At 66.9% G+C, this 15,810-nt stretch overlaps 1 protein-coding gene across 1 annotated transcript; it reads right to left on the reverse strand.

Moving 5' to 3' along the window:
• Positions 1 to 4,103: 4,103 nt before the first annotated feature.
• Positions 4,104 to 15,341, reverse strand: NPR2 (natriuretic peptide receptor 2). Its single transcript, XM_075726270.1, has 22 exons — positions 14,582 to 15,341; positions 9,557 to 9,756; positions 9,353 to 9,466; positions 8,938 to 9,073; positions 8,760 to 8,854; positions 8,536 to 8,668; positions 8,337 to 8,421; positions 8,105 to 8,225; positions 7,264 to 7,338; positions 7,021 to 7,098; positions 6,775 to 6,879; positions 6,436 to 6,507; positions 6,199 to 6,358; positions 5,970 to 6,125; positions 5,721 to 5,889; positions 5,462 to 5,608; positions 5,167 to 5,290; positions 4,969 to 5,037; positions 4,707 to 4,881; positions 4,522 to 4,620; positions 4,335 to 4,426; positions 4,104 to 4,166 (listed from the first exon to the last, which is right to left on the reverse strand). Exons 1-22 carry the CDS (start codon positions 15,339 to 15,341, stop codon positions 4,104 to 4,106), a joined length of 3,228 nt encoding a protein of 1,075 aa, XP_075582385.1.
• Positions 15,342 to 15,810: the final 469 nt, after the last annotated feature.

Genomic DNA, 15,810 nt, shown 5'->3' on the forward strand with positions numbered 1-15,810 from the left:
CCCCCGCAGCCGCCATGGGGCCCGGAGCGCGGCGGCGGGGGCCGGGACCCCCACAGGGTGAGGCCGGGCCGGGGGCACCGGGGGACGTTAAGGGGGGGGTACGGCCTTAGGGTGACCCCCGAGGGGGAGATTTGGGGGGCAGGGCCCGCGGAGCATTCTCGGGGACACGGGGGGCATGAGAAGATGGGGGCAGCGGGGGCACGGGCGGGGAGGAGGTGGGGGGGCAGAGCCCAGGCAGGGGGTGCCGGGGGGGTGCAGACACCTGGGAGGGGGCACGGGATGGCGGGAGGGATTAGGGGGGCAGAGTCTGGGCTGGGGGTGCTGGGGGGGAGTGTTGCTGGGAGCAGGAGGGACAAGGGGGGAGAGGGGAGCTATGGAGGGGGAGACCCCTCTGGAGCACAGCCCCAGCAGCAGGCACTGCTTCTGTCCCCCAAAGGGAGAGGAGTCCCTTGTCCCCCTCCCCGGGGTGGGGGTGACACCTTGGGAGACCCAGGGTCCCCGGCCTCAGGGCCCTGCCCACGCTGGTGTGGGCTGGGGACACAGCAGGTAAGGCGGGGGGCTGAAGGATGCACCCCACCGCCTTTCCTCAGGGACTGTCCCCACCTGCAGGGTGGCTCTGATGGGCCACGTGCCTCCCGTGCACCCTGGGGAGAGGCCACCATGCATGGTCAGGGTCCAGAGTGATGTCCTCCTGCCTGAGGTGCCCACGGGGAAGCCCCCGTGCCACAGGGAGACACTGACAGCCATGACTGAGTTGCCCCAGGAGACGTCAGCCACAACCGAGATGCCCCAGGAGACGTCAGCCACAGCAGAGATGCCCCAGGAGACATCAGCCACAGCAGAGGTGCCCCAGGAGATGCTGTCAGCCACGACCGAGCCGCCCACCGAGGCCCTGCCAGCTGTGCCCAGCGCGGTGCCACCCACTGAGGCTGGGAAGGATCCCTGCAGGGTCGAGCTGACACCCTGCCCTGGAAGGTGGGGGTCTTGCCCAGGTGAGGAGACCCCCGTCGCGGCACCGGTGCTGCCTGCCTCCCTGCAGACGCCAGCAGAGCAGCCCAGCCAGTTGGTGCCCCGCAGAAGCTGCTTGATCCACAACTGGCAGGAGGAGGTAACTCCCCACCACAGCCTGGGGGGCCGTAAGGGGAAATGCTCCTCAAAACCCGCCCCGCCATGTCCCACATGCTGATCCCGTGAGGCCCCCCGCTCCTGGGCAGCTCCCTCTCTTTAAATAGCTGCCCTTGGCCAAGCTGGAGCTCCCTGGACGACCTTGAGCCCAGCGGGATGGAAAGGGGATGAAATTCAATAGCACAAAAGGCACAGGCAGGCACATGGGGAGCGACGGCAAGGCTTTGGAAAGAGAGCTGGGAGCTCACGTGCTGGGACGGTGGGAGCTGGGTGTCACAGCCCATCGTAGGGGTGCAGGGACACCTGTTTGGGCGAGCCAGGCTGCGGGGCACATGGGCCAAGCCATGCCACAGCCTGGGGACCCCGAAGTTTGTTGAAGTGCCATTGGAGCGCTTGCCCAGCCGTAGGGGCAGCCAGGGCACCCAGGTGGCTGGAGCTGTACGAGGCCAGCTCACCCCTGGCAGGCAGGAAAGTTCAGCCCTGCCCAAGCCACAGATGCTCCTGTTCCAGCTTTCCTGGCAAGCCGGCTGGAAGGACTGTCCCCCCCTTTTTGCAGGTTGTGCCTCTGGGGCTGCTCCACACGTGGCATGGCCGTAGGTGTGGGTCAGTGCCCCCAGACTGTGGATGCTCAGCCGGAGGAGGTAACTCGCCCCCACCTCCCAACCCTGCCCAGAGCCCCATGGGACTATCAAAAGCCTAAAAACCGGGAGTGGGCATGGGGCACTGCAGGCTGGGCTCCTTCCCCCTTCCCACAGCCCCCACCGTCCATCCCCAGAGAGCTACCAACCACCTGGACCACGTGCCGGGGCAGGAGCTGGGCAGCGAGGGCTTCACCCACCGGCACGGCCACCACGGGCTGCTGGTCCACCAGCCCTTCTCCCGGCCCACCGACAGCACCACCACGAGGGACACCTACCGCCCACCGCACAGGGCCCTGCTGCTGGGGCGAGGTGAGGCTGAGCCCCCACTGAGCCCTGTGCCCCCCGAAAAGGCAGCGAGAGGATCATAGCTGTCGGGCTGACGGCACCTTCCCCCCCACAGGGCAGCGGGAGGCCATGCTGGAGTCCATGCTCTACCAGAAATACAGGCAAGCCTGTGCCCCTGAGTGCCACCCACCCCTGGACCCACACCTCAGAGGAGGGGACCCTGCTGCGGGTGCCTGCCCGGGGTGGGGGGGACCCCAGAGCTGAGGGGTGCGGCGTCTGCTCTGCCAGCAGGAAGGAGATGCTGGAGGAGATCCGTCCCCCCCGAATGCCCATGGAGTCGGTCTCCACCACGCACCGGGACTACCGCGCCGAGGGCTGCCTGTTCACGCCTCTGCCCACCACCCAGGTACGGGCAGGGCACAGCCCCCCCCCCCCCCCGCAGCTTGCAGCAGCCCCCAGGGAGCCTGCAAGGCTCCCGTGTCCCCCCATGGCATGCCGTCCCCCCTGCCCACTGTCACACTGCTTCCACCCGCAGCCCCACAACTACTGCACGGAGCAGCCCTGCAGCTTCTGGCTGGAGCAAGCCCGCAGCCTGCCTGTAAGCCCCCCGGCACCCTGCCCTGCCAGCACCCAGGGGGCTCAGCTGCTGACGGGGACATCTCCACTTCCCTCCCCTCCAGGGTGTCACCAGCATCCGCAGCGGGGACAGTCCCTTTCGGAGGAACGCAGCCTTCTCTACTCCCATCACCGAGTACCTAGAGCAGCCCTGGCCCTATGCCCCCCTGAGCGGCCGGCTCCGGCCCCACAAGCAATAAAGAGCAGTGGCCACAGGTGGTCCCAGCATCCTTGCCACCCCAGGGTTGTCCTCAGGCTGGGTACTTGGAGTGGGAGCACCATGTCCCTGGCATCCCCATCCCCATGGGCCCATGCAGCGCAAGCGGGGGGACAACCTCCAGCCCCTCTGCAAGTCACTGCTGCCCCGAAATGTGCTACAGCCCCAAGCCTCCCTCCTTGGGCACAGAGGGAGAGCCCGTGGCACAGCCCCATCCCCTGGGACGTGCCTTCTCCTGGCGCCCGCGGCGGGTGACACGTGGCCCCGTCCCCAGGCACAGGTGGGTTCCAGTAAGAGGTGGTGGCAGCGCAGCCAGAGCATGAGGTCAGAGGAACACACTGCAGCCCTCACGCCAAAGCAAACCCCGCCGCGGCCGCCCTGCCTTCCCAGCACCGCCCTGAGCCCTCGCCAGCCACCGCTGCAGCCACCCCGCACCGGATCCCCGTGCCCACACCCCCACCCACGCAGCAGCCGGACCCCCGGGGTACGATGCTCTCTGGCAGCCGTCCCCAGCCCAGGCTGAGCTCAACATTGGGGTCCCCCCTGGTCCCCCACCCCGCTTGGCACTCCAGGGCAGAGCGAAGCAGAGGTTGGGAGACAGCGGGATTTGGGGAAGTTTGTATTTCAACAAAATAGTTTGCAGCGACTCCTATATTTACACCTGGGGAGGGGGGGGAGGTATTTACATGACCCAGTGGGGCTATATACAGGGGAGGGGGAGACTGGGGAGGGGGGGAGCCGCGGCATTGAAGCCTGCCCTGGCCAAGGGGTCAGTCCCGGCAGGAGCCCCCATTTCCCGGCCCCTGGGGAGGGGGTGACATGGGCACAACTTCTGCCAGGGGGCCAGGTACTGAAAAGAGACGGCGAAGTGCCCTGCGGGGCAGCCAGGCCCCGGGAGCGGCTCAGAGCCAGCTGAGCCACGGGGGAGAGGGCAGGGGTGGCACGACCCCCGAGGGTGGGGGGATACGGGGTTCCCCCCCGGGCTGGATTGGGGCTGGTTCCCCCCCCTCCAGCAGAGGCTGCGGGGGGAGGCGGGCTTTGCTGGTGCCGATGGAAGGGGGCATGCGGTGCTGTGGCCGCTGCCCCCACCCCATGCCTGAGCCCTGCTGAAGCAGGGGGGGCTGCGGTGATGGGGGGGTCCCAGTGCACCCCAGGGGGGCCAGGCGCTGGGAAGCATGATGGCCCCATTGGGGTTGGGGGCTCCGCCACTGCCGCCGGGCTCAGATGACTTTGGGGTCTTTCCTCTCGCCCAGCAGCCAGTAGGTCCGCATCTTCCCCTTGCCCTGGGGGGCGGAGGGGGGCGGTGAGACCCTCCCCGCCCCTGGCGCTGCTGCCTGGGTGCTGTCCCCAGCACCAAGGGGGACAAGGGGTCCCAGCCCCAACCCACCCACCCATCACATGCCCCTGCAGCCGGAAGGGCTGGCCCCCCACCAGGGTCCCCGCACCCTCACCTTCATCTCCACGTCCCCGCGCAGCTCCAGCTCGAAGCAGCCAAACTCATCCAGGACTTCCTTGGTGGTGGACGAGACGTGGATCTTCAGGGCTGGGTGGCACAGAGGGGCAAAAGGGACACGGCTGGGTGTGGGAGCTGGGCACGACCCATGGCACTGGACCCCAGCTGCCAGCCCCATGGCTTACCCTGGCCGTTGGACTCCATGCGGGATGCGGTGTTCACCGTGTCCCCAAAGAGGCAGTACCGTGGCATCTTCAGACCCACGACTCCAGCACACACGGGACCTGGGGGCACAGAGATGCCCGTGGCTGCTGCAGGGCGGGTGGGCGAGCATCCCCCAGCCACGGTGCCGGCCGGCGCAGGGGCTCACCAGTGTGTACGCCGATGCGCAGGCGGAGCTGGTCATTGGGCCGGTGCCGGATCTTGAAGGTTTTGACGGCCTCGAGCAGGGCCAGGGCCATGCGGACAATCTCGCGGGCGTGCAGCTTCCCATTGCGCACCGGCAGCCCCGACACCACCATGTAGGCATCCCCAATGGTCTCCACCTGCGGGGTCAGGGGGAGCAGGTACACCCCGGGCTCCTCGCTGCCCGCCTCACCTCGGGGGGCTGTGCTTGCTCACCCCGCCCTCACCTTGTAGACGTCAAAGTTGTCGATGATGGCATCGAAGCAAGTGTAGAGATCGTTCAGCAGCGTCACAACCTGGATGGAGCAAGGGTGCGTGTGGGGCTGGGAGCGGCCATCTCCCCCCAGCCCCAGGGATGGCACTGCCAGGGTATGAGCCCCCCCGCCAGCCCCGCAAGGGGACTGCCCCCCAAGCCCTGCTCTCACCTGCATGGGCGTGCTCTCCGCTGAGAGGGCGGTGAAGCCCACGATGTCGCTGAAGTAGATGGTGACGCTGTCGAAAGCCTCAGCCCGCACTGTCTCCCCACGCTTCAGCTGCTCCGCCACGGAGCTGGCAAGGACAGGAGGGATGGTGGTGGGCCCCCACCCCAAACCCCCTGTTCCCCTTGCCCTACATCAGCTAGGACAGCTGGCAAGGGACCCCGTGCTTGTATGGCAGCAGGTGCACGCTGACCCCATGCCAACCCCCAGACCCACACGCTCCCTTCTCTCCCTCTCTCACTGGGGCAGGATCTGGTAGAGGAGGTTCTCCGCCTTGCGCTTCTCCTCCAGGTAGGCCTGTGTCCGCTCCTCCACCAGCTTCTCCAGGTTGTTGGCGTACTGCTCCATGCGCGACAGCAGGTTGTCCAGGATGCTGGTGCTGCCCTCCCTGCCAGGGTGCAGGCAGCTGGCACCGCGGGACGAGGTACCCCCCAACCACCGCCCCCATGGCTGTCCCCGCTCCCGCCCAGGGCCACCTTCCCTGCTTGCCAGCCACCCACTTGTTGAATCTACGGATGAACATCTTGATCTGGCTGAAGTCAGGGCGCTCGGCCGGCTCCTGTGCCCAGCAGCGCTCCATCAGCACTGCCAGCTCCTCGCTGTGCACCCCGATGTCGATGGAGGGGCGGAAGAAGGGCTTCTGGCTGTTGCGCACCTTCTGCACGATCTCTGCCAGGGAGTGGCCGACGGTGACCACCGGACCTCCCTGGCGGGGACAGGACCACCCCACGCCTGCCCCCCACCCTCACCTTTGGGGCTCAGGTCCATGCCCTCGATGTAGAAGGGGCCGTTGCGCAGGGCGACCTCCTGCACGATGATGCCGAAGCTGTAGACATCGGCTTTTTGCATGCCCGGGGTGGGCAGGTGTCCCTTCTGCAGCAGCTCCGGGGCTGTCCACAGCTTCTCTGGTGGGACACGGCCATGGGGTGGTGAGACAGGGCCACCCTGTCCCCCTGGTCCCCAGCAGTGGGCACTCACTGGCATAGAGGGCGTGCGTGTCCTCGCTGTCGCAGGAGGAGCGGAAGCTGGCCAGCCCATAGTCGGTGATCTTCAGCACGAAGCGGCTGTCCACCACGCAGTTGGATGACTTGAGACTGCCGTGGTGGCCGATGATGCTGTTGTGCAGGAAAGCCATTCCCTGGGACAGACGGACAGAGTGAAGCTGGCATCCCTCAGGCACCTCCCCCAGCCCCTTTGTGTCCCTCGCTTGGGTACCTTGACGATGTCGTTGATGAGGGAGTAGCGAAACATCCAGTCCAGGTTGATGCTCTCATTCTCCAGGACGTCCTGGGGCAGCACATTTGAGCAGACCCCGCCAAGCAGCCGGGGGACGATGGCACCAGCACCAGCCTCAAGGAGCACCCAGCTGCGGGGGGCTCCATGGCATCCCACCCCCTTCCCTCCACTGGCCTCTGACACCCGCTTGGGCAGCTCTGCTGCAAATCTTGTGGAGCTTGGGTCAACCAACATCTACAGCCCCATCCTCAACACCCAGCCCAGCTGGGTCAGCTGGAGTGTCTAAGTGCCTCCCCCGGTGCCCCCAAGCCCCCCTACCTGCAGGCTGCCCCGCGGGCAGTACTCGGTGATGATGCAGATGTTGGGGGGGTCGATGCACGCCCCGATGAAGCGGGTCAGGTGGTTGAACTGGATGTCCCGCATCTGGAGGTGGAAGCGGAGCACAGATGGTGCTGAGGTCGGTGGCGGGGACACGCTGCTGCTCCCACCAGCCCCCTCCGCTGCCATGACTGGCCCCTGCATCCCCAGACAGGGTGCCCACCCCGGCTCAGACCCCAAACCTACGTGTTTCAGCTCGAAAAGCACCTGCCGCGTCAGCTCGATGCGCTTCTTGTTGATGTGCTTGATGGCCACCACGTTGCCCTGGGGTGCCAGGGAGGAGGAAGAGGTCAGTGCCCACTGGGCAGATTTGGGGAGGGGAGGAAGGTGCCAGCACCCCGTAGGGTGGGGGGGCAGCCAAGGGGGAGCAAACCAACAGGGTTGGGGGGTTTCAGGGTGAGGGCTCAGCTCCCCACCTGCCGCACTGACCTTGAAGTGGCCGGTGTTGGCGAAGATCTGGTACTTGCCATGGGTGGTCATCAGGGAGCCATAGCTGGAGCCACGCTGCAGGGAAGGAGGGGGTTAGGGATGGGGATCCCAGGGTGGGGGGTGACAGGCACCAAGGGACCAGGGCAGGGACACCCAGGGGTGTGCAGGGGACGGTGCAGGATGAGCTCTGAAGGGTCAGGACAAGCTCTGCATGCTCTGTAGGGAGGGTGAAGCCTATAGGGTGAGGTATGGTGTGCTGCAGGGGACGTATGGGGATGGATAAGGTGTGGTTGTGTAGGGGATGCAGGGCCACGTAGGGGCTGGACAAGGTATGGTGCTCTATAGGGGATTCAGGGCTGTGTAGGGGATGGATCAAGCATGCCTCTGCAGGGACACTCTGCACTTCAGGACATGGTTTAGTCTAGTCTACCCTTGATTGGCTTAGAGTAGACTTGGTAGTGTAGGTTAATGGTTGGACTGGATGATCTTAAAGGTCTTTTCCAACCTAAACGATTCTATGATTCTATGATTCTATGAATGGAGGGTCATGCAGGGGATGGATGAAGTGTGGCTCTGCAGGGGATGGAGAGCTCTGTAGGGAGGGAGGGCTGTGTAGGGATAGATGCAGTGGGGCTGTGGCTCTGTGGGGGATGAATGCAGTGGGGCTGTGACTCTGCAGGGGATGGATGCAGTGGGGTTGTGGCTCTGTAGGGGACAGAGGGCCGTGCAGGGGGTCAGCAAGGGAGGAGTGTGTGCAGGGAGGGAGGGCAGTGCAGGGGCAGGGGCAGGGGCAGGGGCAGGGGCAGGAGGAGGGTGGTGCCCAGGCACTGGCAGCTCTCACCAGGGACAGGGTGAGCCGGCTGCCCGCTGCCTTGTGGTACCGCTCGGGGCTCCCAAATTGCAGCTCGTCCCAGCGGATCCTCCAGAGCATGCTGGCAAGCTCCTTCTCCAGCATCAGCTTCCTGGGGGGCACACTGGGGTCAGCCACCCATAGCCCCCCAAGCCCTGCCCACCCCCCTGACAGGCTGAGGGGTGCCTGGTGCCCAGGCAGAGGTTCCTCAGCCCTGACTGACCTGAAAATGAGGAAGCTGGAAATGCCAAACATGACAAAGGTGAGGCCAGTGCCCAAAGCTACGATGGCCAGCATGGAGAGGGGGGCTGCAGGCAGGAGCGGGTGTCAGCGTGGCCTGGCTGGCCATGGGTACCAGGTTTCCATGCACCCACAAGGAAGGGTGCTGGGGGCCAAGGGATGTGGGGACCCAGAACACCCACTTTTATCGCAGGAGGGGTCATCCACATCGAAGATGCAGGGTGGGTTGTCCAAGGGGGGGGCCCCTTTCACCCAGGGGATGGGTCGTCCCAGCCAGTGGATCTGCTTCTCCACACCCGAGTAGTGTCCCACCACCTACGGCAGAGAGAGCTGAGGCCCCCCCCCAGCCCCCAGCATCCCGTCCCCCAGCCCCAGCTGCCGGCAGGATCCCGGTGCCGGCCCCCACCTCATACTGCCCGCTCTCGGGGTCAGCCATGGCCCACAGGTTGAAGTCGGTGTCCCGGTCGTTGTTGTTGTCCATGCTCACCAGCCCCGTCACCCCTGCGGGACAAAAGACCCAGGTGGGACGGGGACCAGGTCCCACTGCGCCCATGGCACCCCGGCTGCCCCCACCTTATCCTTACCCTGGAACTTGCGGTCCCGCATCTTCTCGATGATGTGGGTGGCGTTTTTCTTGGAGCCGCCCTCCCGCAGGGTCTCATTCAGCACCATGGCGTACAGCAGCATCCCGTCATAGAAACACCCCGCCACCAGGTTCATCTGCCGGGGGGGACCTCAGCACACCTGTAGCCACGCACACGGGGGTACCCCAGCCACAAGACCCCCACACCGGGGCCACGCACCCACCCACAGCCCCGTAACCCCACGCCGGAGCCATGCACCCACCCTGTGGGGATGGCACTGCCCGTGGCTGTGGCCACCAGGGATGGCCCCTCCGGCACTGCCCATGGCCGTGTCCCACCCTCTGCACCCTGGTGAGGTGCCACAGCCCCATGGGGAGGGTCTCCACCGCCCCATCACGCAGGGTGACTCGCTCACCAGGGAGTAGTTGAGCTGCACCCCAAATTTCTGCTTGGCTCGCAGGATGAGCTGGGTTTGGAAGTGCTGGTACTCGGGGTTTTGGGGCTCGTAGTAGGTGATCACCAGCACCATCTGCAACCAAGCACAGCACCCCGCTTCATGCACCAGGGTCGGGCTGGGGAGGTCCCCGTCCCCGTCCCCAGGCAGGCGGGCGCAGCTCACCTGGAAAGCCTCGCGCAGCCCCGAGTCCTGGCCTGGGCTCTGCTGCCAAGGTTTGAAGGGGTCGCGGGCAGAGTCACCCCGCAGGCTCTCCCCGAAGACGTCCAGGTAGAAGAAGACGTAGTCGCCGTTGGTGAGGTTCTCCCGGTGCGCCAGCTGCATGATCTGCCGCAGCATCTCCGGCGGCCCGCAGAGATACACCACTGCCGGCAAGACGCAGGGCGTCAGGGGGATGGTGCCAACCCCAGGGCACCCTGCTCGGGCACAGGGTGGGATGCTTTCCCTTGGGGTGACGGGGCAAAGCAAGCCTGGGGGCAGGCTCAGTGGCTGCGGGGAGGAGGGAGCGGACAGATCGGGCTCTGCTCAGCTCACCACCTTCCCGTGCCACGTGCCCCATGGCCACAGAGCCCACTCAGCCCCATCGCCCTCACTGGCCCTGACCCACTCTTGCCCCATCAGCCACCTTAGGCTGAAGGGAGGAAGGAGAATAGGGGAACCCTTGCTCCAAAATATGAGACAGACACCCCACGCACCCCATTCCAGCACCCATGCACACCCTGCTCCAGCAAAAGCCACCCAGGGAATGTTGCCCCCGGCATCAGCTCCCCGGCAGCTCCCCGCCAGCCCCAGCCAGAGGACCAGGGCGGGACGGGAGAGGCATCGGGAGCGATGCGCCGGAGGCCCCTGGGGAACAGACAAACCCATGTTTGGGTTCACAGCCGGCCGGCCGTGCGGCAGGAATGTGCAGGTTCCCGGATTCCAGCACCTTCGGCGGCCGCCGACGCTAATTGGAAACAGAGCATCTCGCTGGTGCGTCCCACGCGGCAAGGGGGTGCCCGGGCCCCGGCCGGCCGCCCCGCGTGCCCCCTCCCACTTCTGGGGGCTCAGCCAGCCCCGATGGGATGCCCACCCGGGTGCTGCGTGGGGGTGGCGTGGGGCTGGCAAAGGGCACCGCGGGCCGTGGCGGCACGCGCCCGAGAGCGTCCGAAACCCCCCCGAGCAGGGGCCCTCCCTGCCCTTGCTGAGGATCCTGCCACTGTCTCCTCCCTCCCCCCGGAAAACCAGGGCCCCCGCTCCAGCCATCCTGGCTGGGAACTCGGGATTGAGCAACGGAGGAGGCGGTGGCGGCGGGTGCTGGAGGAATGTCACGCTCGGGCGCTGGCCCCGGCGCGCAGCCCTTCTGCGTGGGGCCCGGCGCCCCGGCGGGATCCAGAGCACGGGGAGGGCTGGGGACAGCAAGGAAGCCCTGCGCCCTGGGATGGGGTCCCTGCTGCTGGAGGGCACCCGGCCACGCAGGCGGCAGGGCTGACAGGGTCACCCGTGGGGGCAGCGAGGCCACCCATGGGTGGGAGAAGAAACCCAGCACAGACACCTTGGGCACGGCGACGTGGGGAGCTGCTCCTGGGCACAGGGGAGAGGGAAATCGCAGCAGCTTGGGCTGTGCATGAGCAAAAGCACGTTCCAGGGTCTGAAATGGTTTCCCTCCGAGTGCTGCAATACCTCAAATAAACACCCTTGGCTTCCCCACTTCGCTAGTCCACGGGAAGAAATGTACCGTCCCCAGATTTCTCAGCCAGGATGGGCAGCTCAGCATCTCCCTGGCATGCAGAGGCTGAGGGTCCCCCCATGGGGACACAGCATGGGCTCCTCTCCATCCCATCGCAGGCACCAGGAAAAGGCAGCCTGCAGCACCACACGGGCTGGGGAGCCACAGCAGCTGGTGGCAGATGGTGGGACACCCCGGGCAGCTGGCCCCCGCGGCGGCGGCAGCCAAAGCCTGCCTCGTCAAAGGCCACCGAGCGAGGGGATCGATGGCGCCTGCACGGCTCCCCGGGGACAGGTTGCAGGGGCTGCGCAGAAGTGAAGGGTCAACGCTCGGGGCTCTCCGTGACGCTGGCAGCTGCCTCCAGCTGGCAGCCTCCTGCCTGGCCAGCAGCACCCCTGGCCTCCTCACGCACTCCCCCGGGGGTCGGCAAATGGCCAAAGGCAGCCTCAGCGTCACCGAGGACAAGGGGAATGGTGTCCTGCGAGGGTGGGGTGCATGCAGCCCCCAGGCATTTATTTAGGGCATGTCCATGATGCAGAAGGCAGAGCGCGCAGTCCCAGGGGACGGGGAGGATCCCGAGTGTGCAGATGGGGTGGCGGGACAGTGCCCGACCCCCCCGTGATTGAAGATAACCCTAAGGCAAGGGCAAATCCCGGTTTCAGGCAGCAAATTCCTGCAAATCCCAGTTTTGAGCAGCCCCACCAGCACAGGGCACTGCAGCGCTGAGACCCCTGCCCCAGCCAAGCAGCCGTCCCATGCCCAGGGGGATTGCAGAGGGGAGGACCAAATGCACTCCCCTCCTGGCAGCAGCACCCAGCCATCTCCCCAGGCAGGGGACCTGGGCTTTGCAGACAGATGCTCTGGTAATTCCCTCAACCACAGCTCTAATTATATCAGCGCTTTTGCAAGTGGCAGGAGAGACGTGGGCCCCTGCACGTCGCCCAGGCACCGGTGAGAGGGGCAACGGGAAGTGTGAGGTGGCCATACATGGGACAGGACGATGCACCCACATCCCCCCATGCCCGCTCTTTAGAGCCACGAATGTGGGGCATTGGCAGCTTCAGGGGCACACGGTGGGGCAGGGAAGCGGCTTTCCCTGGGAAAGGTTTACCAAACTCCTGCCCACCACCTGGGAGAAGGAAGGTGGTGCCAAGAGGGATGACACGTGGTGACATTGCAGGGCATGGACATGGATGTGGCTGTGGCCGAAGCTCCTGCTGCCTTCTCCGTTCCATGCCACGCAGGGGTGGGCACTCCTGGGAGAGCCTTGCAGCCCACAGCCCCGGGTTAGGAAAGCACCTAACATCAGCATCGCAGCCCTGAGCACCCATCCCCATGGGGACCAAGCACTCAGCCCCCCACCCTGCCCCCATCTCTGGGCTGTGGCCAGAGGGGCCCAGACCCCCCGGCATCCCGGCTTGGAGGGCCCCAGGGTCTCTGCCCACGCCTGGCCTCCTCCCCTGGCAGCCACGACTCCCTGCCTGCATCAGGAGGTATCAATTCCCATCGGGGTGATTTATGGCACCAAGCCGGAAACGTTGATGGGAATCGCTGATTTTAGCCTTTTTCCCTGCACGGTCCTTTGCCCCTGTCCCATGTGAAGATCCACACCCTGCAGCTGGTGACGGTGCACCAGGGAGCCTCCATGCCAGCCCCTTGGTCAAGCAAACGAGAAGGGCAGCCACAAGCTACTCAGCTCCCGCAGCCCACCATGGGGTGCCCAGCCCCATGGACCCAGTCCCACCAGCCTCAGCCCCAGGGGAACCCAGCCCAGCACCCCAAAGCACTCTGGCCACACGCCCCCAGCCCCAGTCCCGCACAGCCTCGGCCATGTCTCCTGCTGGCCCATCTGGCTCCACTCATCCCGGCTCAATGTCCTTCTTAATGACACAGCATCTCACGATCCATTAAGAAGCATTGCAGAGTGGCTGGCTCCGGGATCGATATACCCCGCTCATCAATAATGAAAGAGCATCAGGCTGCCCTTGCTCTCCAGCTGCCTCCGTAAGCCCCTCCATTTCCTCCTGCTCCCAGTATAGCCGCTCTCCTGGGGTGCTCACAAGGCACCAAATTGATTTATCCCTCCATCGGCAGGGTGGGGCCGTCCCCAGCCCCATTCCCGGGGCGCAGGGGGAATGGGCACAGCCCGGGGCACCCCGGTGCCAGGCTGGGGGTGGTCTGCCCGAGCATGGCACGGCCACCTCGGCGTGTGGGCACCAAGCTGCTCTGGGCACGTAACCACAGACGGCGTTGTCCTTCAGACGGCCACGTCCACACCATCACCTTCAGCCTCCGAGGAGGTGGCTGGGTCCCGCCTGCCCCCAGGGACGCCCTGATCCTGCTAACACAGAGGGTAGGGTGGCCCCAGCGCCCCTCAAAACACGCGTCCCACCAAGGTGAGGGTCTGCGCTGGCTCTCCCCTGGCACAGGGTGAGGGGCTGGGGAGCAGGGAGGGGGACATTGTGGCCCCCCACCCTGCCCTGGATGCCCCCCCACTGCCACTGGGGTGGCCTAGGGGTCTCGGGTCCTGTGCACACACCTCCCTGTGCAGGTCCCCCTGCTACCCCAGCCCCACCGCGACAAAATGTGCCCACCCCTCGCTGCGCCCTACGTACAACCCGCTTTCCTCACCCCTCTCTGTGCCCCACACGGGTCCCACTGTGCCCCTGGCCTCTTGCCATGCCCCACACGGGTTTCACTCTGCCCACCCCTTGCTGCACCCCACATGGGTCCCACCATGTCCTTGGCCCCTTTGCTGTGCCCCACACGAATTCCATCGTGTCCTCGGCCCCTCACTGCACCCCACACAGGTCCCGTTGTGTCCTCAGACCCTCACGGTGCCCCACAAAGGTGCCACTGTCTCCTTGGCCTGTTGCTGTGCCTCACATGGATCCCACTGTGTCCCCGTCCCTTTGCTGTGCCCCACACGGATCTCACTGCCCTCTTAGCCCCTTGCTGTGCCCTACACAGATCGCAGTTGCCCCCTAACCCTTTGCTGTGGGTTGGGGGGGATCCCATCCCATCCCCATCTGGGGATGGGTCCCACTGCCCCCCTGACCCTTTGCTGTGCCCCACAGGGGTCCCACTGTGCTCCCAGTCCCTCATTGTATCCTACACGGGTCCCATTGCGTCCCCATCCCTTTGCTGCACCCCAGATGGGTCCCACTGCACCCTCAACCCCTTGCTGTACCCTGCGTGCGCTCCACAGCACCCCCGCCCCTTCACTGCACCCCAGACGGGTCCCACCGCGCCCCTCTCCCCCCCCACCGCGCCCCACACGGATCGCACCGCATCCTCCACCCCCCCGCTGCGCCCCACGGAGAATTTTGCCTCCTCCCCTCCCCGAGCCCCGCGCGGTTCCCCCGCGGGGAGCCCTCTCCACTCGCCCCCCCTCCCCGCTCCCCTCCCCGGGCGCTCAGCCCTGTCCCGCGCAGGGTCCCTCCACGCACCCCCCCCCCCCCACGCCGCGCCGCCCCACGCACCGCGCCCGTTGGCCTTGATGAAGTGCACGGCCGTGTCGGGGCCGCCCTCGTCGGGGGAGTAGATGTGATGCCGCACGGTGAGGTTGCTGCCGTCCTGCAGCTCCTGGTAGACACCCTCGACGGTGAAGTAGTAGGGTCGGTCGTCGGTCTTGCGGTCCACGTAGAGGAGGACGGCGCGGGCGCTCCAGTTGAAGTGGGCGTGGAGGTGGGAGACGAAGGCACCCAGTTTGGGGGCCGAGGGCCCGGTGCGCACCGTCGTGCTGTAGTGCTCCCGTTTGCGGCTGAAGCCGGCCGCCACCGCCCCGCCGGTGATGAGCGGCAGCCGCCAGTGCGAGGCGAAGCGCCCCACGGACGCGGCGGGGTAGACGCAGCCCGGCCCGAAAAGGACGTCGGGGTCGTGGTAGAGCTTCAGGTCGACGGCGTTGAGCGGTGCCACGTACTCGGAGCAAGCGCCCTCCAGCTCCGAGCTCATGAACTCGACGCGCACCGAGAAGGGCCGCGGCAAAAGCGGCGGCTCGCCCCGCTCCAGCGCTTCCAGCGCCAGGCTCAGCGCCGGCCCCACTCGCGGCCAAGCCCACGCGTAGCTCACGTTGCGCTCCGGCAGCACCACCGCCACCGTCAAGTTGGCGACCGCCCCGTCGGGGGTCGCCGCCCGCCGCCCCCCTCCCGCCGCCGCCGCCGCCGCCGCCGGTACCGGCAGCGCCGCCGGCAGCAGCAGCGGCAGCAGCAGCAGCAGCAGCAGCGGCAGCCGCGGAGCCATGGGCCGCGCTGGCTCCTCCGCCCCGGCCGCCGCCCGCGGCTCCTGCGCCCCGCCGCGCCCCCCCCCCCCCCCCCCGCCTGCGCCCTCCCCCGGCGGCACCGCCCCGGGCCGGCCAGCGCCCTCTGCCGCCGCCCGCCCCGACGGCACGGGGATGGGCGGCACCGCGGGGCGGGGGGGGCTTGGGGGGGGCTGGGGAAGGCGAGAGACGGGCCCGCAGAGGGGCTCGCCCGTCTGGGTGTCGCCCGTGGAGGGGCGGGGGAAGGGCCCCGGGGTGCTGGGTGCGGGGGTCCCGGAAGGGGGGGCGTCTCCAGGTCTGGCGGCCCAGGGTGGGCAGGGGTTGGGGAGGGGTGCGTGGGTTCCGGGGGGGGGGGGGTCCCAGCGGGAGGGGGAGTCCGGGTTTGGGGTGTCCGCGGTGGGGGGAGCACGGGGAGGAAGGGTACCTCGGTTCTCGAGGGGTACAGTGAGGAGG

Source organism: Pelecanus crispus, chromosome Z (assembly GCF_030463565.1).
Source record: "Pelecanus crispus isolate bPelCri1 chromosome Z, bPelCri1.pri, whole genome shotgun sequence".
NCBI classification, from domain to species: Eukaryota; Metazoa; Chordata; class Aves; order Pelecaniformes; family Pelecanidae; genus Pelecanus; species Pelecanus crispus.

Coding starts and splice junctions, on each gene's coding strand:
- NPR2 (XM_075726270.1), bottom strand. CDS start 15,341: ATGGCTCCGCGGCTGCCGCTGCTGCTGCTGCTGCTGCTGCCGCTGCTG. Junction 8,855..8,937: donor GCGGGACCGCAAGTTCCAGG/GTAAGGATAAGG, acceptor TTTGTCCCGCAG/GGGTGACGGGGCTGGTGAGC. Junction 5,890..5,969: donor CATGGACCTGAGCCCCAAAG/GTGAGGGTGGGG, acceptor ACTCCCTGGCAG/AGATCGTGCAGAAGGTGCGC.